The 14,200-nt window shown below is 39.6% G+C and overlaps 2 protein-coding genes across 2 annotated transcripts; one reads left to right on the top strand and one right to left on the bottom strand.

Annotated features, from left to right (window-relative positions):
• Nucleotides 1-144: 144 nt before the first annotated feature.
• LOC591382 (PIN2/TERF1-interacting telomerase inhibitor 1) lies at nucleotides 145-6,931 on the top strand. The gene is made up of 5 exons (XM_030993386.1): nucleotides 145-267; nucleotides 1,689-1,811; nucleotides 3,353-3,515; nucleotides 4,858-4,972; nucleotides 6,031-6,931. The coding sequence occupies exons 1-5, from the start codon at nucleotides 150-152 to the stop codon at nucleotides 6,916-6,918; spliced, it is 1,407 nt and encodes a 468-aa protein (XP_030849246.1). The 5' UTR covers nucleotides 145-149; the 3' UTR covers nucleotides 6,919-6,931.
• A 4,940-nt stretch (nucleotides 6,932-11,871) lies between these two features.
• On the bottom strand, nucleotides 11,872-13,079 carry LOC100892439 (galactosylceramide sulfotransferase-like). Its single transcript, XM_003728864.3, has one exon. It carries the CDS (start codon nucleotides 12,987-12,989, stop codon nucleotides 11,877-11,879), a length of 1,113 nt encoding a protein of 370 aa, XP_003728912.2. The 5' UTR covers nucleotides 12,990-13,079; the 3' UTR covers nucleotides 11,872-11,876.
• Nucleotides 13,080-14,200: the final 1,121 nt, after the last annotated feature.

Here is a 14,200-nt window from a genome sequence, read left to right on the forward strand (position 1 = left end):
ATATTTCAGTTCTATATTGATTGCAACATCATGATTAAATTTTTTAGGAAACTAGAATTCTGAAATGTAAAACTAAAATAGTTGGACAAAAATGATAAAATCGACATCTTTATTATATTACAAGTATAAGGTAGTCTGATATGGAAGCTATGTTTTATTTACATGTTATTCGTCCATCCACGTGCACCAACAAGATGGCGATGCTTGCGGAGCCGCGACGGCGACAGAAATTGTCTTTTGACCCGAGAAACAAAGCTTGGACTGAAGGTATAACACTTTTATGGCATTGGGCAATATTTTCTTCAGTAATTTGCATGTTCATGATGGTGTGGTACACAATAAGAAAGTTGCAAAAGCCCAATAGCTGTCGGCTTGTTGAGTCTGTCTGTCCAGAGAGTTGGCTACGATGTGTGCGACGTATATTGCACAACCTTGCATGTATGATGTACATGTAGTTAAATACATGTACATGTATGATGTACACGTATCTGAGCTGTGTAGGCCTAGTGTGTACATATAATAGTGCGTGGATCGTGCTATTGTGCTAGTACACCTCGTAATGCCTGTACATACATGCGAACAGGTGTATTGCTGCAAGTCTGTGGGAGACTAGACCGAATTTTCCGTCTCTTTCGTTCGTTAGCCTCTTATTGGGGTAGGGTCGGCCGGCTCTCTCTTTAGAGACGGAAACCGTCTATACACATTCCCTTGATAACGCCACGGCCATTTCAGGTCGTAGCGTTTTGCCCCCAAAATCCCCCGAAATATAATTTTACCTTGTGCATGTTATATTGTAAATTAGGCCTAGGCTATAATAAATCAGTTCCACTTACCAACTTGACTGAAATAATCAGTTTAATAGTCCCTTTTTAGGAATTTATGGGTCAAAATCGAAATCCATGTTGAAAAAGATTTTCAAAATGGATTTCGATTTTGACCCATAATTCCTAAAAAGGTGCGTTACTGTTTGGGGGATAACCCCCTCCCCCCAATATTTTTTCTTCTTTTCCAAATTGGGGGGGGGGGGGGGGGGGGCAGTTGAGTGAGTAAAAAATGAATGCTCCCCCCCCCCCCCCCCCCCCCCCCCCCCCCCCCCCCCCCCCCCCCCCTCTAAGCGAAATATTGGTCGGCCCGTTTTTCACATTACCGGCAAGTAAAAAAAAAATTAGTGCTCTCACAATAAACCCCCCACCCCCAACTGAGCGAAATATCGGTCGGCGCGATTTTCAAATTTTCAAACGCCCTCCTTGAAAAAATCCTGCGTACGTACTCCACTGGTCAGTGCAATAGTGGGAATGTGTAATTGTGTTATAAGTGTAAATGCACAAAACTATAGCCTATGTATGTGGATAATCACAGTGGATTATGCCAAAAAGTCACTGCAATTTGAGTTCAACAATTGAGCTACATGTATAGCTCTCTAACCTGGACACACACAAATTGTGTAAAATATTTTTTAATGGACATAATGGAAATATGTAACAAATTATCTCTCTTCTCTCTCTCTCTCTTTCTCTTTCTCTTTCTCTCTCATCTTTTCCGTTCTCTCTCTTTTATTCATATTTCTCTCCTCTCACCCTCCCTCCCTCTCTCTTCCTCTCCTTCTCTCTTTCTCTCCATCTCTCTCATCCCTTCTCTTTCTTTCCTCTCCTTTATCATGTTTATCTCTCTCCTTTGTTTTCTTTCAGATTCAACCAAGTATGGCCAGAAGCTGATGGAGAAGATGGGCTGGTCAAAGGGCAAAGGTCTAGGGGTCAAAGAGGACGGAACCGTCTCTCACGTCAAAGTATCTCTCAAGAACAACAACTTGGGTGAGCTTAAACCTTAAGACCAGTTATGGTCATGCGATTGCATTGTGAAAGAAACATTGTGAAATCGATCAGAAAAGGTTGATCATCTAGCATAGATGTACTGCAAGGTTCTGGAATCATCAAAATGATAAGAAAGTTGGCCAAGTCTTCATAAAGTTAGAATCACTGTACACAGAAAGATGTATATGGGACTACACACACGTGCGCGGCACGTGCATTTGTATCTCTCAACAGGCAAGAGATACACTACTTTACCAAATATATCAATTAGTAGGCGGTTTCCCGTCAACATTTTTATCATCATGTATCATTCAAAACATATTCTTTCACATGATTGGTAATAAGAGCTTCCATTTCATTTTTTGAAATTGGGGCGTTTCCAATACTGGTCTTTACCTTTAAAAGCCTGTGTAGACTAGCTGAAATTTGTACAAAACTTGTATAAAGAAACGTACAAGGCCAAATAACAAAAGTGAACTGTTTCTTGTCCACGGCTCCACGCCCACCTCCTTCTTGGCTGCTCCCGCCGCCGCCTCCTTTTTTGTCACTAACTATTCAGAAAAAAAGCCCCGAAAAAGCCTGTGATATACCTTTTTTTTAAAAAGCTTCTAAAGTGCTAGAAATCATATTTGTTTTGTTATACATTGCATCGGTATACTCACATAGCACAATATCTGTGAATAAATATAGGCTTGGCCAGCTATAATTACCGAGAAACACATTGTTTTTGTTATTTGGTCTTCAGATTAAAGAATCAAGTGCAGTAAAAGGGGCATATAGACTAGATAATAAAATCATACAAAGAAGAAAGAAACCAGTTACGATGAGTTCCGTTTACATGTCAGTTATTCAATCATTCGTGCGTGCTCATCATATTAAGCCCCGCCAGATATCTGAATAATGACTTTGATATACAATGTATATATGGCGCCCACACTAGTACGGGACCCTGATTCTTCATCAAGTTTTTTGTTTTAAATGATGTTCAAATAGCAGTTTTGCTAAACACCATGGTCTTTAAAGATGAAGTTGAGTTCTGGTCATGCGATTGGATTGTGAAAGAAACGTTGTGGAATCGACCAGAAAAGGTTGATCATCTAGCATATATAAAGTATTTGTGTGTATTGCAAGATTCTGGAATCATCAAAATGATAAGAAATTTGCCAAGTCTTGGTAAAGTTACAAACACTGTACACAGAAAGATGTACATGTATAGGGGACTACACGAACACGTGGCGTACAAATCAGGACAGATTTTTACGATGTTACACAACATATTTAGAATATGAAGGCATTTGAAGGTCCATGCTTTTCAGGGAACATGTTGTATCTGCTGTTCTTCCACATTTACATGATAACGCTTACAAATTATTTTGTTACCTCTTCCCAGAACTCAACCTTCTCTTTAAGCGATATTCAGACTAGAAATAAAACATTTTTTTACGAATTACTCATCGTTCAGCAATATGATTCTCGTAAAGCAGGTTTGACTACATGATTATTATTGTTATTTTTGTTGTTATTGTTATGTTTTTTTTCAGGTATTGGATGTAAGGTAAGCCAAGAAGATAACTGGATTGCTCACCAGGATGATTTTAACGACCTCCTTAGCACTCTGAACGAGGGTCGCACGCCCTCAACGTCCAACGACAGAGAAGCATTGAGCCTAGAGGAACGCTCAAAGAAGTCACGGAGCAGAGTCCAGTAAGTAACAAACAATTGCTCTGGGCATTATTTTATCAGAATTTTATGGTTGGGGTTGTTCTTTGGTTATGTTATGTTTCGTTTGGGGTTAGGTTTAGGGTTGGGTTGAGGGGTAAACAGGGATGCCATTTTTCAGGCAATAAGGGAGTTTACAGATACAATCTGCGCATGGGCAGATAAAGGTCATTTGTACCAAAAAGGTAAAACCCACAGAGATGAATACTGGATATGCGCTCATGAAAGTTATGTAACATTATTCATTTATGCACCAACAGTACATTCTATGATACGCAGGTGGAAGTATTCTTTTCAAGAGGGCAAACAAAAGGTATTCATGAAGCACATCTAGAACTTTGGCAGTTATTATTCTAATATGCTCAAAGTGGAACTTCTCCATGTGTAAAAGATCTGTGGATATTTGGGGTCATTTGTACCATGTGCTATCTGTAAACTCCCTTATAGCCTGAATTCAGGCCTTGGTGAGTTATTTTCATACCATAGTTTAGGATTTTTTGTGTACAAACTCATTTTAGGTGATTTTCAGGCCCTTTGATCAATTCTAACAGGCTTCTCTGGGTAAAGGAGTAAGGGTTAGGTAGAGTGTATTGGGTTTAGGCTAAAAGTTTAGAATCTGTTTTTAGTCAACAATTTTTTATTTAATCACGGTAGAGGTTTACGGTACACCTTGTGTAAAGTCCTAGAAGGACTAAGGAAAGTAGATAGAAAATAGAGGTGAAATAGAAAGGCGAGAAAGTGGAGGTTGGAAGGAAGAGTATCTTTCGGAAGTGAGTATAGTCCTGAAAAGGACTGTAAACCAGAAAGTTGTAGATAGGATGAGAGGTTTGAGTAGAAGACTGGATTGAGTTGGAGAGTTGAGTAGAGTTGCAGAGCAGGAGCAGGAGAGTAGACTCGACGTTTCGGACAGGTTGACTGTCCGTCTTCAGGAGTGAGACTACTTTCTATCTACTTTCCTTAGTCCTTCTAGGACTTTACACATGGTGTACCGTAAACCTCTACCGTGATTATTCATACCACCATGCAAACCTTCAAACATAATTTTTTATTTGTTTTATAAATATAATGCTTCTTTAGAGAAATTTCCATTGTTTAAACATATTTATGGCTAGGTGGCCTGGTGGTAGAGTCGCTGCCTGGCAAACAGTAGATGACAGGTTCAAGTCCCGCTGACTTGTTTTCAATTAAAAATTGATCAATCAATCTTTATTTACTGTTGTAAGCCACAAATACGTTTAAACATTTTTTTTATTCTTGTTGCATTTTCTTGAAATAACATGATTTGATATTGTGTATTAAATGATACAAACGATGATCTTTCTTGCAGTTACAAGAAGTTCACTCGAGGAAAAGATATGTCCCAGTATGGAGAGGAAGGTATGAATAGCATTCTGGGTAGACGTCTAACAAGCTCAGCTCCGGTCACACCCCAAACACAATCGGTAAGAGAAACTAAAGTCGTTTATATTGTTAGAGACTCGGCTCTGGTCATACCCCAAACACAATCAGTAAGAGGAACTAAAGTTGTTTATATTGTTAGAGACTTGGCTCTGGTCATACCCCAAACACAATCGGTAAGAGGAACTAAAGTTGTTTGTATTGTTAGAGACTCGGCTCTGGTCACACCCCAAACACTTTGGTAGGAGGAACTAAAGTTGTTTTGATATTGTTAGAGACTCAGCTCTGGTCATATCCTAAAGCACAGTCACTAGGAAGAACAGCATTATTTTTTTGGTTATTTTTAAACCCAAACAAATTCTGTCAGATGAACCAAAGTTGTATTCATTTAATGGAGTCGATTCTGGTCATTGCTCATTACTCAGCCCCTATACACTTCCTACCAAAAGCGTTCGGCACATATCATTTATTTGTAATTTTGAACATTCATTGTAAGTTTTGTTGGATTCTGTGAGAATTTATTTTCCATCATTACCAGAACTCAAGCTTATCTTCAAGCAGGCCAAGAGCTTTGTGCTTATCAGTTGTTTTTTTGCAGTGTCCTTAAGTCCCATTTTCATGTCATCTTAATTTTATTCCCAGTTGTTCTAAGCAGGGTGTCATGTAAAGGAGAATGTTTTGAATTTTGACAAGAATAATAAGAATTTATCAAAACATTATATTTTTCTAGTAATTCATGGGAAAATTTTAATTTTTAAGAAGCTAGCCTATCGTATTTTTTGGAAGGTACCTTAAGAACCTCTGTACTTAAAGGTCTGAATTCACAAAGGAGGTTTGTGTGTATCATATGACACGTTTTGATGCGTTTCACACATTCAGACCAAGGTTCAGACAAAATTTGGTCTGAAACACGTCAAAACACATCATATGACGCACATAAACCTTGGTGTGTCTTCAAACCTCCTTAGTGAATTTGGGCCTTTGAGTACAGAGGTTCGTAAGGTACCTTACAAAAAATACAATAGGCTTCTTAAGAATCTTTGCCGACATTGTCAAAGGCAGGTCAAAGGTCATTTATCATACTTGTTTCTATACCATACAGGTAGAGAATTCTGACGAGGACGAGAGTGAGGAGAAGGAGGAGCTCACTCATGGGGTCGTGACCTTCAAGGGAACCTGCAGCGTCGGGGATTACTTCGCGCAGAAGATGAGCGCCTTCAAGCGAGGGCGGCAGACGAGGGTGAGCGAGTCGCACTCGGACACGGAGCTAGAAGCGCCTCGGTGCGGCTTTGGGTTCAGACAGTCCACGGAGCAGGGTCAAAGGTCAGATGTAGAGGGCGCTGCTGGGCCGTCGGGTTTGTTGGATGGAGGGAATGAAGATGGAGGGAACGAAGGAGAGGAGGAGGAGCAGGAGATGGAGAGTGAGGAGGGACCAGACGGGGTGAGGAGTCGAAACAAGAAAAAGAAGAAGCGGAAGAAGAAGAAGGCGCGGTCAGCTGGCCGAGACTCGGACGAAGAGAACGAGGAACAGATCGAGGTTCGGGGAGAGAGCGATATCGAGGAGGATGAGGGGATTGACCTGGGAAGGAAGAAAAAGAAGAACAAGAAAAAGAAGCGACTCGTCGACGAGAGCAAATCAGAAAGCGCCAGCGAGCATAACGAGAACGGCGACAAGAAGAAGAAGAAAAAGACCAAGAAATCTAAGAAGGATAAGAACAGGCACTTGGAGACACCTGGCTGTTCCCATGATGACGACGACACGGCGGAGAACAGCGAGGAGAGGTCTAGTGGCGAGACTAGTAAACGAAAGAGGGATAGTAGTGAAGAGGGTCTGGAGGAGGAGAGAGCAGAGACTAGCTCTGGTAAGAAGAAGAGGAAGAAGTCGAGTCGGGAAGACGATGTTGAGAATGGAGAGGCTCCAAGTACTAGCGCAAAGAAAAAAAGAAAAAGAAACATAAGGTATGATGCATACTTTCAAGGAGATAGATAGATTGATAGATAGATAATGAAGAATTGAACCTGTACATTTCAGAGTATTGTTATAGGTCGGTTTGAAGTCGGTAATGGGGTCTGTGACCTGCATATTTGAAATTAATATACCAGTAATAATAATAATAATAATAGTGGGTTCTTGTATAGCGCTCATGTCAGTCGGATTTGACCCTCCTGGCGCTCCCGATTATTACCCTGGCTCTAGCATGGCTGCTATATGGCGCTCTAGCATTTCAAGGAATAAATTCCTAACAGGTACCCATTTACTTCACCTGGGTGGAGTGTGGCAAATTTAGATCAATGTCTTGCCAAAGGACATTAGTGCGGTAGGGGGACTCGAACCGCGGACCCTGTGATCGACAATCCGGCGGCGTATCTACTCGACCACAACACCTCTAATAGAAATAGAAAGCAGAACAAAATCAGAGAAGCACACTGGTGAAAGAAATTGGACAAAGAATAAGAAAGTTATGAATTTTGGAATATTGTAATCACTATAGGTTTATGTATGGTAATTGCTCTGCACATTAAATTGAATAAACTTTCATTTTCTCAGTTATTAATGAAGGAATTAATTTTTCCCCATACAGGGGTTGAATAGAAACATATTTGCAATAATTATATTTAGGGTGCATGTATGATTGAAAAATTTCTTGAGGGAAATAAAAAAAAAAATGTTTTAGTACAGCGCAGACAGAAGGGAACCTTGAATGATTGCAACTTCAAAAATGTATAATTTTCTTAATGAGAATTTGCTGAAACTTTCGACAACCTCTTCCTCTCATTTTTTTTCTGCTTCTATTATCAAAAACCAACTAAATATCGGGGAGGACTTCAGCTTTAAAATTTGACTAAAGTTAGTATGCCTGTACCAGAATATGTTATCATGCAATACAGTACTGGTAAGTGGAAGTGTCCTCGGAATAAGCAAGGGGTCTTAAAGATAAAGTTGAGTTCTAGTCATGCGATTGCATTGTGAAAGAAACGTTGTGGAACCGGTCAGAAAAGGTTGATCATCCAGCATATAAATATCGGTGTGTACTGCAAGGTGCTGGAATAATCAAAACGATAAGAAATCTGGCCCAGTCTTGGTAAAGTTACAAGCACTGTACACAGAAAGATGTATATGGGACTACACAAACATGTGGCATAAAAATCCTTCCTGATATTTATGATGTTACATGCCATATTTAAAATATGAATGCATCTGAAGAGCCATGCTTTTCAGGGAACATTTTTTATCTGATGTTCTTCCACACTTGCATAATACAATGATAACGCTCACAAATTATTCTTCACCTCTTCCCAGAAATCAACCTTCTCTTTAATATTGAAAAGTAATAATAATAGTATGTCTAGCTTATCCAGGGGAGTCTAATCAGTATTAATACAGTTGTCCCTGCAATCATATTGTTTGATTTATATAAAAGTTTTCACAAATACTCTTTAAAAAAACTTTTTACAAGCACACATGTAAAGCCCTTTTGATATGTACTAATCCTACAGGCAAATCACTAGCAAATCACCAAGGGTTTTCTCCTTTGTTTTATGTCAAGGTTAATTAAAATGCATAAATGTGCTATGGGAAAAATTGAGTTACTAATCATCGATTCAACGAATAATAATAATAATATTGAATTACATTCTTAGCACTCACATTGAGAATATTCCCCTCGCAATCTCATGAAATGTGGTAATCAGCTTGAGGGATATTATAACCTTCAAGGCCATTCAATATTATATAAATATGGCCATTTTTTAAATACATGTAACCAGTAATTGATATTAGAAGGTAATTTTCATGGCCACAGGCGGTTTGTGATAAAAAGATTACACTGTATTAAAGATGTTTATGCATGGGTATATAGTCGTTAATGTGCCGCCCTCTATATGTAACCATGCATGAGCATCTTTAATGTGTAGACCTTTGCTGAAAGAAAGAAGGTCATAGAGTGATATTTTGTATCTCATACTGATATTGACTGGTGGGTGTGAAATATTACATTTTTTCGACCGCCGAAGGGAGTTATATTTCCCCAAGGGTGCATATTCTTACGAGGCTGCTAAGTGAAAGTATAATATTGAGGAAACATATTACTCCCTTTGCTGTCCAAAAAATATGTTCTACACACCCGACCAGTCAATATTTTTTATATTAGATGGCCTTGATTGCACTTTGTATACAATAAAGGGTGGTTACGATCTCATGCCTTTTTTCACTTGAGTAATTGAGACAAGGCAAGTAATAGGTAAGCACCATTTTGTGCAGGGTTGCTTGGATATAGTATTACGCAAAGTTATTTTCATTGGACTGGGTGGTCAATATAACATTGAAACAATCATTATTACTCGATGATCTATGGACCAATCACAACTTTGTAGCAGTAAGAGCTATCTAACATAGTCATTTTTACACCCTCATCATTCTCATTAAACAATACACTGTATATTAAATAAATTGTATAATATTACAAGGTTTTGTATACTATAGTTACATGTATTAAACAATCTTTTTAATTTGAATATACCGACTTGACTAGTTTATGTTTATTATATCAAACTGTCTCTTATTATACCCTCTTGCCTCCCCTAGTAAATCACACCTTTATGCTAGTGACATCATCTTTCTCTCATTCTTGTATGTAACATATTTCTGCAATAATTTGGAAAGATTTTTGTCCAGTCTTTAGCCTCTCTCTCATTCCAGTCTCAGACATGAATAACGATGTACTGTCAAACTTGTCTTAGTGGCCACCTCTCTATAAAGACCACCTGTCCATAGTGGCCATGTATTTTGTGACTTGTCTCCCTTGAGAAAGAAAGGTGTGTTGTAGAACCTGTCTAGAAAGGCCACCTATATCCAGTAACCACATTCGCTTTTTCCCTTAGGTGCCTGGATAGACTGGTTTGACTAGTTTATTAATCATGGAAAACTGTACAATCGTTATGATGGAATATCTCTGACAAAGTTCGATTTGAGATGAATCGTGTGATAGGAGGGGGAGGGTGGAAAGGAGAGAGAGAGAGAGAGAGAGAGAGAGAGAGAGAGAGAGAGAGAGAGAGAGAGAGAGAGAGAGAGGGGGGGGGGTGGGTTCGGGAGAGGAGGGTGACGAGAGAAGAGAAATAATTTTTAGGGCAACATTTGATTTGAGATGCAATTATTTGAGAAAAAGAGGGCAAAGGGGGAGGGACGAGGAGAAAGAGAGAGAGAGAGAGAGAGAGAGAGAGGGGTTAGATGCTTGTGTCAGAGAGAGAGAGGGAAGATATGAAGACATTGGTGGAAGAGAAAAAGAAAGGGGTTCAGAAAGAGAGAGAGAGAAAGAAAGGTTTATTGGGAGGGCGAGAGTTTGGAAACTAAAGACAAGCCACCGCAGAGGGCGACATACCACTACCGTTCAGAACCCATGAAAAGATATCGAGATAAAGCAACAACATCAACAACGAACAAAAAAGCACGAAACGAGTTTGTCTATCTTTTGAAATATACTTGCTTTATTTGGTTGTTATCATTGTCATTATACATGTATATATATAAAATCAGTGACGAGGCCTAATGTCATTACAATGTAGCCTAATCATCAATTTTGACAAAAATATTCATGATAATAATCATCATCAATCAGTGATCTGTCAGCTTATGACAGGTTCAGTGACCCATTCAAAATTCTATATCAAGTGTCTCTCCAAGTTCCTCGGTCTTGGGCCATCCGTTTCATCATTTCATACCCTGTTGCTCCACATTGTGTGATTACATCGTCTAGAAAGCCTTTACGAGGTCTTCCCCTCTTCTTCTTTCCATGAATATGGCCTTTATGACTCTGAGCATCAAGCCCCTCATCATGCCGCATTATGTGTCCAAGCAATTTCTTCTGTCTCTCTCTCTAATCGTTTGATAATAATGTTAATAACTATAACTAATAATGATACATGAAGTAATGGTGTTAATAATGTTAATAACAAAAATACTTTTAATTTTCACATATACACATATATATAGTTATAAATAAATAGATAACCCCATCGGCAGTAGGCCTATCGGGTACATAACGTGGACATCATAAACATCCTAACGAATTCGTTTTCACTAGCTGAATGCATGCCTGCCGTAGCAACAAACAACAAACTCCGTTTCGTTGACAAGCAGCCATGCATGAAGTCTTTCTTCTTCTTTGTTGTTAGAGCAGACAACCAGTGGAACGGATTCGTTTGATAAAATTTTGGAAATGCAAGCATTACTTTAAAGACCGTCACTACTCCTGGGCCAGAAGGGATTAGACCACACAGCGAGGTCACTGATAGGTGGCTATCTCATCAACTCTCAACTAACATAAGAAAAAGAGGATCATGGGGGACCAACAGGCACCGATTGGGGAAGTTTTCTATATAGAGGGAGCAAGTAGCTACAAGTAGGACAATGGGGCTTAAACAAACAGAACTTAATTGGTTATTCCTGGCTCATTTTTCCTGACTGTGATGTCATATGAAAGGGTAAAAAATAAACTTTCTAGAAATGTGATTTTCCTCCGTGAAATTCAGATACCGTTCGCCAAATGACTTTTTGGTACCCTTTCTTCAAATTGTGTTAATCACTCATGCGTGAAATATGCATCACATAAGTTGCATCAACATGAAAGAGGAGGATCTAAGCTTTACAAATAATGTGTCATTTATTAATTATAAGTATGAATAAGTTATGATAAAACATCGATAATTTTCGGTTTCGTTTTTTCTGGGACGCACTTTATATAATATGTTTCCCATTATTTTCTTCGTACTTAATCCGCTAATCTATAAAATGCAATAGAAGTTTTTTTTTTTAATGAGGTCGATTTAAAGGGATTTAACGCATTCTAGATATACACAATTTTGTTTTTCTCCCAGTGATTTGAACACTTTAATTGTTTAACAGCAACTTAAGTCTTGAAGCAATGTCTTCATGCTTCTGATCGACATATCTCAATTATTTTGAGTGTTATTCATCTGACGTTTGTAAACCTTGTTAAATAACCGGTATGTACTACCCGCCAAATGAGTACAATAGTCGGAATTATTTGCCAGCTTCGTCTTCACAACTTTCCTTCTCCTTTTTGTTAACTCTTCAGCTACGCACTCGTCATAGTCTTTTTGCAAGACTTCTCTAAATTCCGCCAAGTCCTCGTTGAATGTAGGGCCGTATTCTGTGATCTTCTTCCACAGCGTAGCGTTAAAATGCTCGTAGAGCAATGTGTCCGCCCAGTTCCACTTACGCAGCGACGCGCGCACGTCGTCATCCATTTCGGACGTATGCGTGCGGTGGTTCTTTATGACGTAAGAAATATCGCGATAGTCCCAACACATTAGTTTCTTCAACAGAAGAAGCGATTCGTCCATATACTCCATGACTAGGACCAAGCTAAATTTTGTCGATATATCGTTAATGATAGATTTCACTACCGATATATCGGTATGTATCCTCCGATCTAGCGAGAGATCGAACATCTGCCCGTTGCGCGTATAGTATTTCTTATGCCCCCTCGGTAGTTTGTGCCAGTAGTGACTAGGTTGATTGGCAAACTTGGCGATATTATCACTGTGACGTGTGCGGAAGAGCGATTTCTCTGCGCCGAAGAAGGTAAAGGCAGACTCAAAATGGGAGCTCGGTTCCCGGAGAATAGTGACATACTTGGTCCCCTCGGCCATAAAAAGCTTCAAGATCTTCGGCTGATAGCGCACGTGGACAGTCAGCATATTGTAGCCCTTGTAATTTGCGTAGTCTCCTACCCCAACGCCAAGAGGCGGGATGAATTTGCGATTGGAGCGCTTGTTTAGCATATCGAATCTGATGTGCCCACGTGCCGGGTCTGATTTGTAGCCTACGCATGATAACCGGTGCGACAGCGCGTACCGGTGCATGATGGAGGCGACCGTTGTGCTACCTGTTTTATGCGTCTTGATGAAGGCTAAGTTTTTCTGCCGTTCGCAGAGCGGTTCCGGCTTGAAAGCGGCGCCAAGTTGAGAGTCGGAAAGGGTCAAGTGACTTCCGTTGTTGATGCTTTCATGGTAGACATTGCTCTGGTCCTCGCCAGGCATCACATGACTTTCACCAATCTGGGGGATCTCGTGGTCAACTTGACTACTCTTTGCTGACTCGATGATGTAACTGTGACGAAAACGAAAATGAGAAGATGAAAAGCGTATAATAAGTAGGCCTATACATAATATGACTTAAAGCTTATCTGCGCTACTTTAAAAGAGGGATTACACCCCCATGCAAGGTCACTGGACAGGTGGTTATCTCATCAACTCAGCTCGCAATTAACATAAGAAAAAGAGGATCATGGGGACCAATGGTCACCGATTATGCATTTATAGAGGGATCAATTAGCTACAAGTAGGACAGTGGGGCTTTAGTTCTTGTTCATCTTAATAATTTTCTTTCTCGATCCCCCTCCTCCTCTGTCTTTTTCTTATTATTTGTCATTATTATTATAATTGTTATTCATTATAATAATAATCATCGTTATCTTCAAATCATCACCTGTATAATCGTCATTATTATCGCCATCATTATTATCACCATCACCATCGTCAACATCATAACTATCATCCTTATCGTCACCATTAGGCTATTATCACCATCATCATTTTCATCATTATCACTATCATATTATTATCATCATCATCGTCATTATGATTGTAATGATTATTATTGCAATCACCATATCATCATTATCATCAGCATCAATTTAACATCATCATCATCATTTTCATTATAATCATGTTCATTATCATTATCACCGTCATCATCACCTCCCTCACCATCACCATCACCATCGTCACCATCATAATCACCTTCGTCACCATCACCATCACCATCACCATCGTCACCATCATCATCACCATCATCACCATTATCACCATCACCACCATCACCATCGTCACTGTCACCATCGTAACCATCACCATCGTCACCATCGTCACCATCACCATCGTCACCATCACCATCACCATCGTCAACATCACCATCGTCACCACCATCACCATCACAATCACCATTATCACCACAATCACCATCATCACCATCGTCACCATCACCATCATCACCATCACCATCGTCACCATCACCATCACCATCGTCACCATCATCATCACCATCATCAACACCATCACCATCATCACCATCATCACCATCATCATCACCATCGTCACCATCACCATCACCATCGTCACCATCACCATTACCATCACCATTACCATCGTCACCATCATCATCGTCACCACCATCATCACCATCATCATCA

This window comes from Strongylocentrotus purpuratus, unplaced genomic scaffold (assembly GCF_000002235.5).
Source record: "Strongylocentrotus purpuratus isolate Spur 01 unplaced genomic scaffold, Spur_5.0 spur5_scaffold_20, whole genome shotgun sequence".
Lineage (NCBI taxonomy): Eukaryota > Metazoa > Echinodermata > Echinoidea > Camarodonta > Strongylocentrotidae > Strongylocentrotus > Strongylocentrotus purpuratus.